A 12,416-nucleotide genomic window follows, 5' to 3' on the forward strand; every position below is an offset into this window, starting at 1 on the left:
GGAGGGAGTGGGTCAGACACCTCTGTCAGAGGACAGGGGAGCCCTCGTCTGAGCCCCATGAGATAGGACTTGCTTCCTTGGCCCCAGTGCCCTGTATGTGTTGAGCCGCCCTTGTCTCAGGGTAGGAGAGGAGGGCTGAGGCCAAACCCCCACCTAGCCCCATATCCCATCTCCTGCTTTCTGATCTCTGAGGCCCAGGCTTGACCTGGGAGCTAAGACTGAGGAAACAGAACCACGAAGAGGACAAAACAAAGGCGTTTATTACATTCTCATATGACACAAGAGATGTTCCCACAGACGGAGGTAATGGAGATGAGCCTCCAAGTGGTGTCCCCACGCACTTTCAGGCTACTCCGTCTCATTCCTCGGGGCACATGTACACTCTTGCCTGCCTTGTCACGGGAGACCCGTGACCCCTCCCCACCATGGGCTATGGGAGACACCCACAAAGGAGGCTTCTCTGTGTGGCCAGGCATCCCGGCAGCGACAGTCCTGTGTCCACAGCAGGGAGAACAGTCCCCACCCCACCCCCACCAAGTGCAGATGTTCCCGGTGGCCACAGACGGGGAGGCGGGGGACTAAGTGAGGATGTCGTGGGCCTGGTGCTCCACCAGCATCTCCATGCTCCTCACGTCGGTGCACCAGAACTCCAGGCGGTCCTTCATCCCCTTGATCTGAGGCAAACCAGGACCACACGGGTGTTAGGACACTTAGCAATCCCAGGCGTCCAGCTCCAGCTAAGTCTTTAGGGCAGGACTAATCAAAAGGACCCCAGAGCTGGGGGAGTGGGCTGTGTGAGAGGGCGTGACCCCAGTCAATTCTTATCGCAAGGACATTTAAAAAAACTTGCATGAAAGAAAATAGGCAAGAACAGAGGAAATCCACAGGATTAAATTTCCAGCCAATATGGACACGATGGATCTGAGCTCAAACCACAGAACTAGGAGCGCATTTGACCAGAGTACCAATTTTAAGATTAAAAGGCATCGTCAGCACAACAGCACTGTAATTATGATAAGCTTTTAAATGCAGGGTTCAAACCCAAGACTTGTATTAAATTAGGTTCTCTGAAAAACCCTTACTCCCCACAGCAGTAACATATTCCCCGAAATCTCGTCAATACAGCTTTCTTCCTAACTGGCTTCCGTCCAAGCGAAACTAAGACAGCAGATACCATCCAAACCACCCCCAGGGGTGAACGATGTGTTACCTGCTGCAGATCCAACACTCGGGGCTGCACCCAGGTCATGTGAACCCGCTTATCCACCTCGTCAATGCTGCCTTTCACCAGACCCACCGAGAGCGCCTTCATCACCAGCAACTCCACCTGCGCAGAGAGGAGCTGACATGAGTCACCCCGAGGCTCTAAGTGTGGGGAACGAGACACCGTGCCTTCTGTGGTGTGGAGTCTGGGGAGCAGTGCTCATAGGAGCTCCGACCTCCCCTGGGTCCAACAACTGTACCTCGTTCACAGTGATTTTAGCACTTTTGGCAATTTCTTCAAAAGTGAGTTGTCTGTGATTGGCAGGTCGTGTGAAAGTCATCTGAAAAAAAATTTCTTGTTAACTATGTTTCCAAATAAAAATTGTCCGAGAACCGGCCGATAGGGATGATTTTGTCAATACTTGCTCCGAAAGCACAGATCTTATTCCTATCCCACAAATTAAACTTTTCCTTAACACCAGCCCTGTACGTTTACTGGGAACCGGCTTCACAGCAGCTGTCCGCAAGGGTCAGTATTCGCGCGCAGAGCAAGCGCTTGAGGCCGTGAGTCAGGGCTGTATGTGAGCTGGAGACAGTGTGGCGGCCCAGAAACGTAAGGGCCGTTTCCTCAAGAAGCTCAAATTCTGACAGGACAGACAGGAGCGTGCGGAGAGGCACGTGCGCTGTGACCGTACGACGAGGTGGGAGCTACTTCAGCTCAGACGGTCAGGGAACACCTCTCTGAGGAGGGTCATCCGAGAGGAGACTCGAATGGTCGCAGAAGACAAAAGGAAGGTGGTGGAGAGGGGGTGCGGCAGGAGTACCACTACGAGAGGCCGGGAGCCCGCGGGACCCGGTGGGCTCAGATGCAGGGTCCGGAATCAGGGCGGTGCCCGCGCGCGCTCACCTCCATGAGGCACAACAACTGGATCTTCCTCAGAAGCTGGGCTTCGTTGGCTGCTAAATCAGGCTGAGAAGCAGAAAGACATCAGTTACGTGACCTGCACTTTGAAATTCTTCCTACAACAGATGGAAGGAAAAGAAAGCCCGCACGTCCAAACACGGTTACTGCGGGGTCGCGGAGGCTCACTTTTCTCAGGACGCCATTGACGGCTGCACCCCCGCAAGCCCGTGCTCCCACCGAAGGCACGCGCCAGGCGGTGGATACTAACGCCTCAGACGCCAGGGGGCAGGACCCAGGCACGGGCGCTGCAAGGAGACTCTTGGCACAACAGGGCGAGGACGGGCCCGCCCCGTGCCTGAGTGCGTCCCAGTGTGCCGCCTGCGCGGTCCGCTCCGTGGAAATGGGGCCTCCGAGGACCACGGCCCTTAGGCTGCAGGGAGCTGCTCTGAGCGCAAAGACGTCAGAACTTCTGCAGAAAAACGGCACTGCCGTGACGACCGGAATATGCCTTCCACACGACCCGCACAGTCGCCCACAGGTAGTTCACAGGTTACTGCCGAGCAGAGACCAGAGAGAACGGGTTCCCGGACTCAAGCACGGAGGAACCCTACACCGACACAGGCGGCCCCCCACGGACACTTCTGGCACGGGAACAGACGGGTCCCTCTTCAGAGAGCCCTCTGCCCCTGGACACGGGCTCTCGCCACTCAGACAGACGCTGCCGGCAGCGCGCCTCGGAAGCGGTCCTTCCTGCCGTTGCTCCGGCCGGCCGGCGCGCTTCCCACGGGGCGCACGTTCTCGGGGACCAACACACAGACCACAGACCACAGCGGAGAGCTGGGCTTGCTTTCTGCCTCTTCACAGCCCACTTACATCTACTCAGCTCCATTATGTGTGAATTCTGCAACTTTGTTTTCAACTTTGAGAAAACTGAAGTTTCAGAAAAGTACAAAAACAATAATCCCTATCACTATGAACAACTTCGTGATATTTCCTTCTAATAATTTAAAAAATAAACTTACTACAAAAGCTCAGGTCCTCATTTACACCTCTTCTCCCTAGTCCACACCTCCCAGAGGCTCCTCTCCTCGCCCAGTGCCCTCGCCCCCGCTGACCCCTTTCCCTCTACACCGACCGACCCCACCACCCCCTGCATGGACCACTCCCGTTCCGCACAGATGGCCTTGCCTTCCCAAACCCTGGGCTGTCCCTGGCTCTCCTCACTCATTCACTTTGGCCAAACTGACCCTTGTCTGTTCAACAAATGCTAAAAGCCTTTTCCTCTGCTCAATATCCTCTTCTCATACTCTTCACTTGGCTAAATTCTGCTTACCCCTAAGATCAGACACAGAGCATTACTTCCTCCGGGCCCTCTGCGACACCTGTCCGCCAGATGGCACTCCCCTATCACACTCTGTCGGCAGCGCTGCACACCACCACAGCAACGGAGGGACTACCGTGACTAGCCACTTAACCACCTGCTCTGAGAGCAAGACTGGCCTGTCTTCATCTCCTGTCTCCCTAGTGCCTGGGGCGTAGAGGGAAGGTAAATCACTGGACAGGTGCGGGCTGAAGGAGAGCTAGGGACGCCGCAGGAGCGCTCAGCCGTTCTTCCTACGACTGACCTGCTGGCCCCAGGCGGTCTTCAGCGTCTGGAACCTCTCTACGTTGCCGCTGTTAAAGGCATAAAGGGTGTCAATCAGCCACTGCCGGTCGGTGGTCCTCAGGGACTCCAGCACGGGGTGCATGAGCTGCGAGGAGGACATGGTTAGCCGGCAAAGAACCGTCAGTCGCCCCCTTGTTAAGAAATCTGTGCCCAGGGTCCACTTACGAGTTCTCCAAAGTTAAAAACTCCCTCGCCAAGAAGTCCCGCTAGTCCCAGCGTGAAAGCTCTCTCCTGCTGCTCGGACACTACGGCAACAGCACACCTCCAGTGACACCCCCGTTACGAGATCAGTCCTGTTTGGCTTTAAAAATCTCATAAAAAAGTAAAGAAACCATTCCCTGTAATGGTTCTATCACAAAGCCTTAATGGGTTTTTTAAAAAACTTTTATCTCTTTTATTTATTTTATTTTTTAGAGAGGGAAACTGGGGAGGGGCAGAGGGAGAGGCAATCTCAAGCAGGCTCCATGCCCAGCACAGAGCCCGACGCGGGGCTCAATCCCAGGACCCTGAGATCATGACCTGAGCCCAAACCAAGAGTCCGACGCTTTCAAAGTTCTGAGCCACCCAGGTGCCTCGTTAGTCATCTCTTAGCACTGGACTACCTCAAGTTACACCTGGGACCACGTATACAGGTTCTGTGGGGAAGACATTCACTCGTTTACTTATTTCCACCTAAATATGTGACTCTATGTACATTTTCAGCTAATCGACTTCCTGGAAGCATTACCTCACATTTCTCTTCACGTCACCTCATCTAGCCTCTTCACGATAGCGTGAACGTACTTCCCGTTCCCACACAATTCCCCACTCTCCTGTGTTCCTTGCTTTTTCCAGGATGCTTTTCTTGAGATGCAGGAACTAACACTGCACTGCTGTGTTTAAGGCATTGCTGGTGTCCACAGCTTCCTCAGTGAACCGTGAGAAACATCTCAAATGGGCTCCCACACTCCTTATACTTTCCCCAAAACTTATCATTCACTTTCCTTCCATTCCTCAGACCCTTGAAGGACTTCTCTAAGGTACGCCCCTGGGTCTCGTTCAGTTTTCGCCACCAGATCCTCAGGTGCAGGGTCTCACCGCGCCCTTCAGGCTGCAGAGGCCAAGATACTGGCGTCGCCGCACTTCTCGCAAAGGCCTCTGGTTCAGAGGACAGGGGAGACTTGAGGAGGACCAGCGAAGGGCGACAGGGCACAGCCTCGTTGTCACCTGAGCTAAACGCCCACGGCAGACCTGGGGAGGAACCGACCCTTGCGTGGCTCTTCTCCACCCTCTCCCGCCTGGGCCTTCCTCACCGAGGGATGCACACGCCAGAGCAACTTCTGACAGCTGCTGGTGTGCCTCCAGAACGTGCGCCTTCGACACCGACTTTAACGGCTCCGTGTTACCTGGCAGATCCTTGATGTCGACACAGCCCAGAAACCGCAGGGCATCTTTGTAGTAGGCGGCGTGGTTTCCGACTGTTTGGTAGTATTTACTGGAGAGGTCGTAGAAACGGCTGTGAACTGACGTCACACCAGGGAGGCTGTTGAGCATCTCTTCAACATCCTCAATTGTTTCCTACGTGCAGGAAGCAAGATCGCCCTCCTTTTTAACTTAAAGCACTTTTAAGGTAATATATGACACAAAGACTGATAGGATTACGTTAAAATGGAAAATTCAGCTCATCCAAGACACACACGAAAAGAACAAAAATGAGCTACAGACTGGGCGAAGGCATTTACTGCACATGGACACACCCGAGAGTACGGCCAACACCCTAGGAAGAACTCTTAACAAACCAACAGGAGGAAAGCGACACAGAAAAAAATGGGCCAAAGAAAAGATAATAACAAGCAATTTACAGAAGTGGAGACATGAATGGAATGGTCACTAAAGCCCCAATGAGATGGCCTTTCACCTCCACCAGACTGGCAAGAATTAAACAGCCTGAAAACACCAAGTGTTGCACTTTGGAAGTGCTAGTATGGTGCTGGGGAGTGTGGGCCATCTTGTGGAAAGGCTTGACCACATTTGGTAAAGGCGCATGGCACACACCTCATTACACCTGTGCCCTCACCTACAGGCACATGTGTTGGTGTGATTCTGCCCGTGTATACACAAGGCACCGGGCACAGAAACGCTGATAACTAACAGTGCTGTTCGTGACAGGAAGAAACCCTGAATCCCTTCCACAGGAGACTGATGCCCAGGCTGCGAAACAGTCACAACAGTGTAACACCCGATAGCAGCAAGAATGAACGGCCACGCACCAACACACAGACTCTCCAACCTCACACCAAGCCAGTAACTTAAGACAATACTACACGTCACCTGACTTATACCCAATCCACAGAGCGTCAGAAGCCACACAAGCACGAGGAACACCAGACCCGCGCACGAGAGCACTGCTGGGGCAGGAATGTGCTCAGAGGGCCCCACGGCTTCAACTGTGCAGTGCTGCCTCATTCCTCGACAAAATTCTTTACATGGTATTTTATGGCTTTCAATAGGTCTTAAATATTTCAGAACAAAATGTAATAAGTATGCACGTAGGACAGGACTGGGAAGCAGTTAAGAAATAAGAAGTGTTCTTTTAGGACAATGAGAATACCAACACTTACCCAGTATTTTCTTAAATACTGTGGTTACCAAAAAAACCAAACCCAAACTCAAACTCAAAACAAACACAGGTAGTCTCTGGTTCAACAAGGTAGACTGACCACATATAAGTTGGTCTTACAGCCACCCATACCCACATCGGTCCCCCAAATCACACTAAAATGGAAATAAGAAACAGACAGGGATTAGGAGGCAGAGAGGGTCAGGAGCAGCCTGTGACCTGTCGTGGTGAGTGGGCTGACCCTGGTCCACGAGGGCCCACATGGACAGTCTGAGGCGGCCTGGACCCTCCTGCTGACAGACGTGCCCAGGGCAGTCCTCTTATGTTAAAGGGTAACAGGCCTCATAGCAGCAACTGATTCTCAGTGGTTTTGAAAAACAAAACCAAAAGCAGCATGCACGCACGCACGCCTGCACGCACAGCATGACGGGGCAAAGAACTGTCAGCACTGGGAGTCCGAGGGAGGGTATGTGAGAGCTCTTGGTGCTGTGTTTGCAACTTTTCTATACTTTAAAATCACTTGAAAAGGTAAAATGGAGAAAAAGGATTTTCCCCCTAAAACTCTAAACCACTTTGTAAACCAAAGACCAACCTCTATTATGGCAACCTTACCTTCGTGACCTGTAGGTCCCCGATGTTTAATTTTAGAGCCCCAATCGCAGTTTTACACAGGATCACTGCCTCATCGCTGCTCTTCACCTACAGACGTCGAAACAAGGGGACCTGAGAAGTGTGAGCAGGAGACGAACAGAACATCTGCACACTGGCTTCACTTGCGTGACCAGAGATGCACTGGTCTCTATAAGGTGCGTATGGCAAGTGTGGACACAAACCTGTGAGTCGCACATGTTCTCAAGATTTGACTCAGACTTCCTATTTACCTTTTCTCGAGTCTTTTCCAGAAAAGTAAGAGCCACACTGGGATCTAGAAAAGGCAGAAGAACAATGTCAAAAGAACCACCAATAGAGTATCCTTAGAGATTAGTTCCTACCAACCACAACACAGGCGGGATAATCTTTAGGTTTAGATCATCAAATATAACATAAATGTATTGTAGAATCTGGTATTTTCTTTCAAAATGTAAAAGTTCAATAATCTTGTATTTCAAAATCATTTTAATTGCCATTTGGATCTGCTCCTTTATGACACAAAGTGAGACTCACCAGTCATCTGTCTAACTACGTGAAGAATGATTTCAACCAGGGACAAAGGATTCACCCTGAAATAAAAAACACCAGTCTATGATTGTCGTTAAGCATCAGTGTTTTCATGTTTAAAGTCAAAAGCTGACAAAGGTGTTTTACCTGTGTTCAAACTCACTGATGAAGTTTTCATAGAGCTGTGGAACCAGAACATGTAGAGTAATTACAGGGTGTCTTTCATTCTGCAAAATCAAACATGACCACCAGGCCCGCCACATGGCGGGCACTGCGGAAACGGTGGTGGAATGACAGGAGACCCACATATGGGTTTATTAATCACCAACGGATTACTGAAGAAAGCTATGATTTTTTTTTCCTGGTAATTAGACCCCTGACCTTTAAGAATCTCCGAGAAACCAATTCCTATATTCTTTCTCCAAAGTATTTTAGGAAAACAGACTATCAGCTTGAAAGACTCAGTAACCTTCAGATTTTAGAGGGTTGCAGCCTATATGACCAAATTTATTAGCCATTCAGCAAACACTTGAGTACTTACTCAGACTCTTTGCTAGATACTATAGACACAGGATATGTAAAATGAAAGTCTGGCGTTCAAGGATTCCTGACCTAATAGAGCAGACTTATAAACAAATAAACGAGAGTACCATGAGTTTACAGTCGAAGAAAAAACCCCACATGGGTGGATCAACCAAAAGGAGAGTTTTCAAAGGTTATTCCAGAAATGGTGATAACTGAGTTTTAAGGAAGGAAGAACATTAGAGAGCTGGACAAATCTGGAGAGGAGGCATGGAGTTGGGAGAACATTCCGGACAGGAACAAACATGTGCAAAGCACTGAAGAAACCCTGCACCGTGTTTTAGGAGCACTTCTGAAGGGCACAGACGGTGGGAGGTACTGGGGCTTTTCCTTGTCCTGAAGGTAAGCCCGAGTCAGTGGAAACACATGATCACACGTCTACTTTATAAGCATGACTGCAGGCAGGGAGGGGAGGGTAGGGAGGGAACAGACGGAGGGACAGAGACCAGCCGAGGCTACTAGTCAAGACAGGAGAGTGAGGGAGTAACGGCAGTGAGGGCAGATGAAGGGTCCGAGAGATTCGCTGGTCACAGGGAGGGGGAATGGACAATGACCTCTGAGGTTATCGCTGGATAACTGGGCAAAATGCAAAGAGGGAGCATCCAGATAGGGTCAACTTGGATAAGGAGAGTCTGCGATTCCTCTGCCATGTGAAGACAGAAAGAGGGAAATGTCCCGGTGACAGAAAATGTGGTGTCTGCGCGCACAGAGTGTGGGATATCATTTAGCCATAAAAAGACAGCACGGACGACATCGAAGGGCGTTCTGCTTAGTGAAGTTAGACAAAGAAGGACAAATACTGTATGACTCAGTTCCACGTGAAATCTAAAAAAACTGAACTCACAGATACAGAGAACAGACTGGTGGTTGCCAGAGGCAGGGGATGGGGGGTGCAAGAAATGGCTGCAGGTGGTGAAGATACAAATGTCCTCTCATAAGATAATTAAGTCCTAGAGACAGGCTACAGCAGTGACTACAGTGAACAACACTGTGCTGCATATTTGAAAGTCACTAAGAGAGGAGATCATAAAAGTTGTCATCACAGGAAGAAAAAAAGTCTAACTGTGAGATGGATGTTAACTAGACTTACTGTGACCATTTTGCACCGCCCCTCCAAATCATCACACTGTACACTGTAAATACAGTATTACACGTCAATTTCTTCTCAAAAAAACTGGGTTAGAAATGCCCCTAAAGCATCAGTTAGTTATTTAAATCTGGCAACCAGCACAGGACGCCTGGGTGGCTCAGTCGGTTAAGCATCTGTCTTTGACTCAGGTCACGATCCCAAGGTCCTGCACTGAACCCCGCATCAGGCTCCCCGCAGAATGCAGAGCCTGTTTCCCCCTCACCCTCTGCCTGCCACTCCCCCTGCTTGTGCTCTCTCTGTCATATACATAATCTGGTACCCAGCAGAGAGCCATCTAAATAAAAGGGCTTTTTCATTACAAAGGACTATTTCAAAGATATCTTTTTCAGTAACAGAGCATTCTCAACTTTTCTTTTTTTTTTTTTTTAAAGATTGTATTTATTTATTTGACAGACAGAGATCACAAGTAGGCCGAGAGGAGGAAGCAGGCTCCCTGCCGAGCAGGGAGCCCGAGGCGAGACTCGATCCCAGGACCCTGGGATCATGACCTGAGCCGAAGGCAGAGGCTTTAACCCACTGAGCCACCCAGGTGCCCCTCTCAACTTTTCTGATACCTGTTATAATTTATGCAAAAACCCCTCCAAAGGAAAAGGAAACTCGAAATTACTACTGGTCACTTCAGATTCATGAACACTATGTACTGAAAGTTCTGTGGGCCGAGTCTCAACAATTTTTAAAGGTTTGCTTGCCCACTGAAACAGTAAACACCAGTCTGCTGACCTGCGTAAATGTTATGTTACAAGTGGGTTGAGGGAATATTTTCTGGGTAGAAAGTGATTTAAAGACAAGAAAGCAAAGGACAGAGATGAATCACGAATTATTCATCGCTATGACATAGAACCTTAGGGAGCAAATATTAAGAGAGCTCTAATTTGTAATTTTCCCACATAATCCAGAAGACAGAGTGTCCAGCAAAATCTTTAGGTTTACCAATGAATACAAGTTCCTTTGAAGTAGTAAAATGTCGAACTGGTGGGTATAAAACACAAGAAACTCTTAGGACCCCAGGAGTAAGCTTCACTGTGGGTGCGTATAAAGTGGTGTATCCAGGGCGAGTACCTCAAGCCATCAAGAACTAGTGCTGGGCTCCAATGCAGGTATAAATCTGATTCACTCAGAATCTGAGAGAAAGGCATCAAAGAGTAAGATTCTAAGAAAGATTTTAAAGAGGAAGCTACCAGTGATCAAACTGGGGGGGTCTGCAGGGAGTATGGGGAAGGCTTGAGCAGAGAATTTTGTTTTTCTTCCCTGTTGACAAAATTCTAAAAGTGCTCACTACAGAGGATTCCCCCCTCCAAGCCTCCCCACCTCCAAGTGAAGCACGAAAGAGGCTCTACCTTCCACACCCCCCAAGACAAAGCATTTGGGCAAGCAAGCAGGAATCAGTGGGTGAAGGAGGAGTGATGACCGTCACCTGTAAGATCCCTGCGGTTATCCTCCACTATTTCCTGCCCACCCCCCACCGACCTGAGCAGCAGTCTCCAAAAGTACAGTACTGAAAAAGAAGGTCTACGAACAATAAGATACGGGGCATCCTGGGCTAGAAGACAGCGTTTTAGGCAGCGACTTCAGAAGAAGTCAGACTGTATTTGAAGCTACTTGTGCCACCTACTAGCTGTGATCTGCGGCAAGTTACTCACTCTCTTGGTGTTGGCTTCTACGTCACAGGAACAGGGTCACGGCAGTGCTCTCTCCCCGTGTTGTTGTAAAGAGTACATGCACGACACCTGACACCGACGGCTGAGGAGCTGTACTGCATTAATATGAAGCCCACCTACCATTTTTAAAAGTCCTTTACATTTATACCATCTGACCTAGTGTGGCAAATCATTTACCTTAATGAGGCCATCTCCTTGGGCAAAGCATGGGTCCTGCACAAAATCAAGCACCTGGAGCGTCAGCTGATGCCATAACCTGAAAAAGATAAGGCCCTCAGACCCCCAAGCTAGTATCCGGTCCTACCAAGCACCAAACAGCATCTCCTGTGTAACAGGAAGAAAGCTAGAGCGGATGCTAACAGGCCTGAGCTCTTCTCCCGGAGAACCCTTTCCAGATGACCTCGACTTACCCTGAGGTGGGACTGAAAACAAGGATTTGGGATCACACGCAGCTACGCAGAAATCCTGGCCCTTCTACTCACTACCTCAGAGAAGGAGCTTAAAGTGAGCTTGTCGCCTCCACTGTCAACGGGGTGGACGAAGCATTAACCGGGCAGACGCGTCCACCCTCTCGGAAAGTGACAGGACGCTGGAAACAAAGTCCGAGTTCCAAGAAGGCGAATGAAGCGCTAACAGCAGAAGGCAGCTGAGCATCACCCGACGCGTACCCACTGCCGAGCGCCAGGCCGCCGGCAGAAGTCGCGCGGGAGGCGTGCTCCTGCGGGGCAATGCCGGCATGTCATTCTGCGCGCGAGGAGCGGCTGGGGGTAGCAACGACGCGCGTCTGAGGAAGCCCGGGCTCCGCGGCCTGAGGCGCGCAAAGCCCAGCACGGAACGCAGCGGGAGGCAGGCGCGAGGGCAGGCGCGGCCGAAACCCAGGGTGTAACAGCCGCAGAAGCAACAGGGGAAACACAGCGGCACGGGGCTCCCGTCTCTCCGCGGCCGGCCGCTGCGGAAGACGGCGCAGACCCAGCCGCACGGCGGCGAGGCCGAGCCGGAACCGGCTACGCAGGACGCGCGGCGGCCCGACCTCGGAAAGCGTGTTTGCTCGTCCGGCTGCAGTCGGGAGCCTGCCGCAGCCCCTCGGTCAGGAAGCCAAGCAGGCCTGGGCCCCCGCGCTCCGCCTGCGGCTCTGCTCCGCAGTCCCCGCGGGCCGTCGGCCCTCTCCGCCCTCAGGCACCTCCGGCCGGGCCTGCGCCCACTCTCCGCCCTCAGGGCCGAGCACCCTCGGCCCCTCAAGGGCCCGCCCGGGCCCCGGCGCCCTCTCTGCCCCGCTCTCCCAGCACTGGGCCCCGGGCCCTCGGCGGCGCGCTCACTTCTTCGTGTAGAGCTCCTCCAGACGGTGCCACACGGCAGCCTGGCCGGGGCCGGAGCTCTGGCTCTGCTGTAAGAAGCCAGGAACGTCCTTCATGACGGCAAGAAGGCCGGGGCCGCTCGCACGACGGAAAGGCTCGCCGCGGGGATGGCCGCCGGAAATGCTCACTCACTTCCGGCGC

At 51.5% G+C, this 12,416-nt stretch overlaps 1 protein-coding gene across 2 annotated transcripts; it reads right to left on the bottom strand.

The window, feature by feature from the left end:
* Nucleotides 1-237: 237 nt before the first annotated feature.
* Nucleotides 238-12,409, bottom strand: PSMD13 (proteasome 26S subunit, non-ATPase 13). 2 transcript variants are annotated; one of them, XM_080831613.1, is made up of 14 exons: nt 12,237-12,409; nt 11,098-11,176; nt 7,678-7,712; nt 7,537-7,592; nt 7,254-7,297; nt 6,985-7,071; nt 5,159-5,330; nt 4,851-5,003; nt 3,939-4,018; nt 3,733-3,858; nt 2,111-2,173; nt 1,464-1,544; nt 1,211-1,327; nt 238-674 (listed from the first exon to the last, which is right to left on the bottom strand). In XM_080831613.1, the coding sequence occupies exons 1-14, from the start codon at nt 12,329-12,331 to the stop codon at nt 579-581; spliced, it is 1,284 nt and encodes a 427-aa protein (XP_080687739.1). In that variant the 5' UTR covers nt 12,332-12,409; the 3' UTR covers nt 238-578. The 2 variants fall into 2 exon arrangements, with proteins under 2 accessions (XP_080687739.1, XP_080687740.1); XM_080831614.1 differs by lacking the exon at nt 4,851-5,003.
* Nucleotides 12,410-12,416: the final 7 nt, after the last annotated feature.

Source organism: Martes martes, assembly GCF_963455335.1.
Source record: "Martes martes genome assembly, contig: scaffold_212, whole genome shotgun sequence".
NCBI classification, from domain to species: domain Eukaryota; kingdom Metazoa; phylum Chordata; class Mammalia; order Carnivora; family Mustelidae; genus Martes; species Martes martes.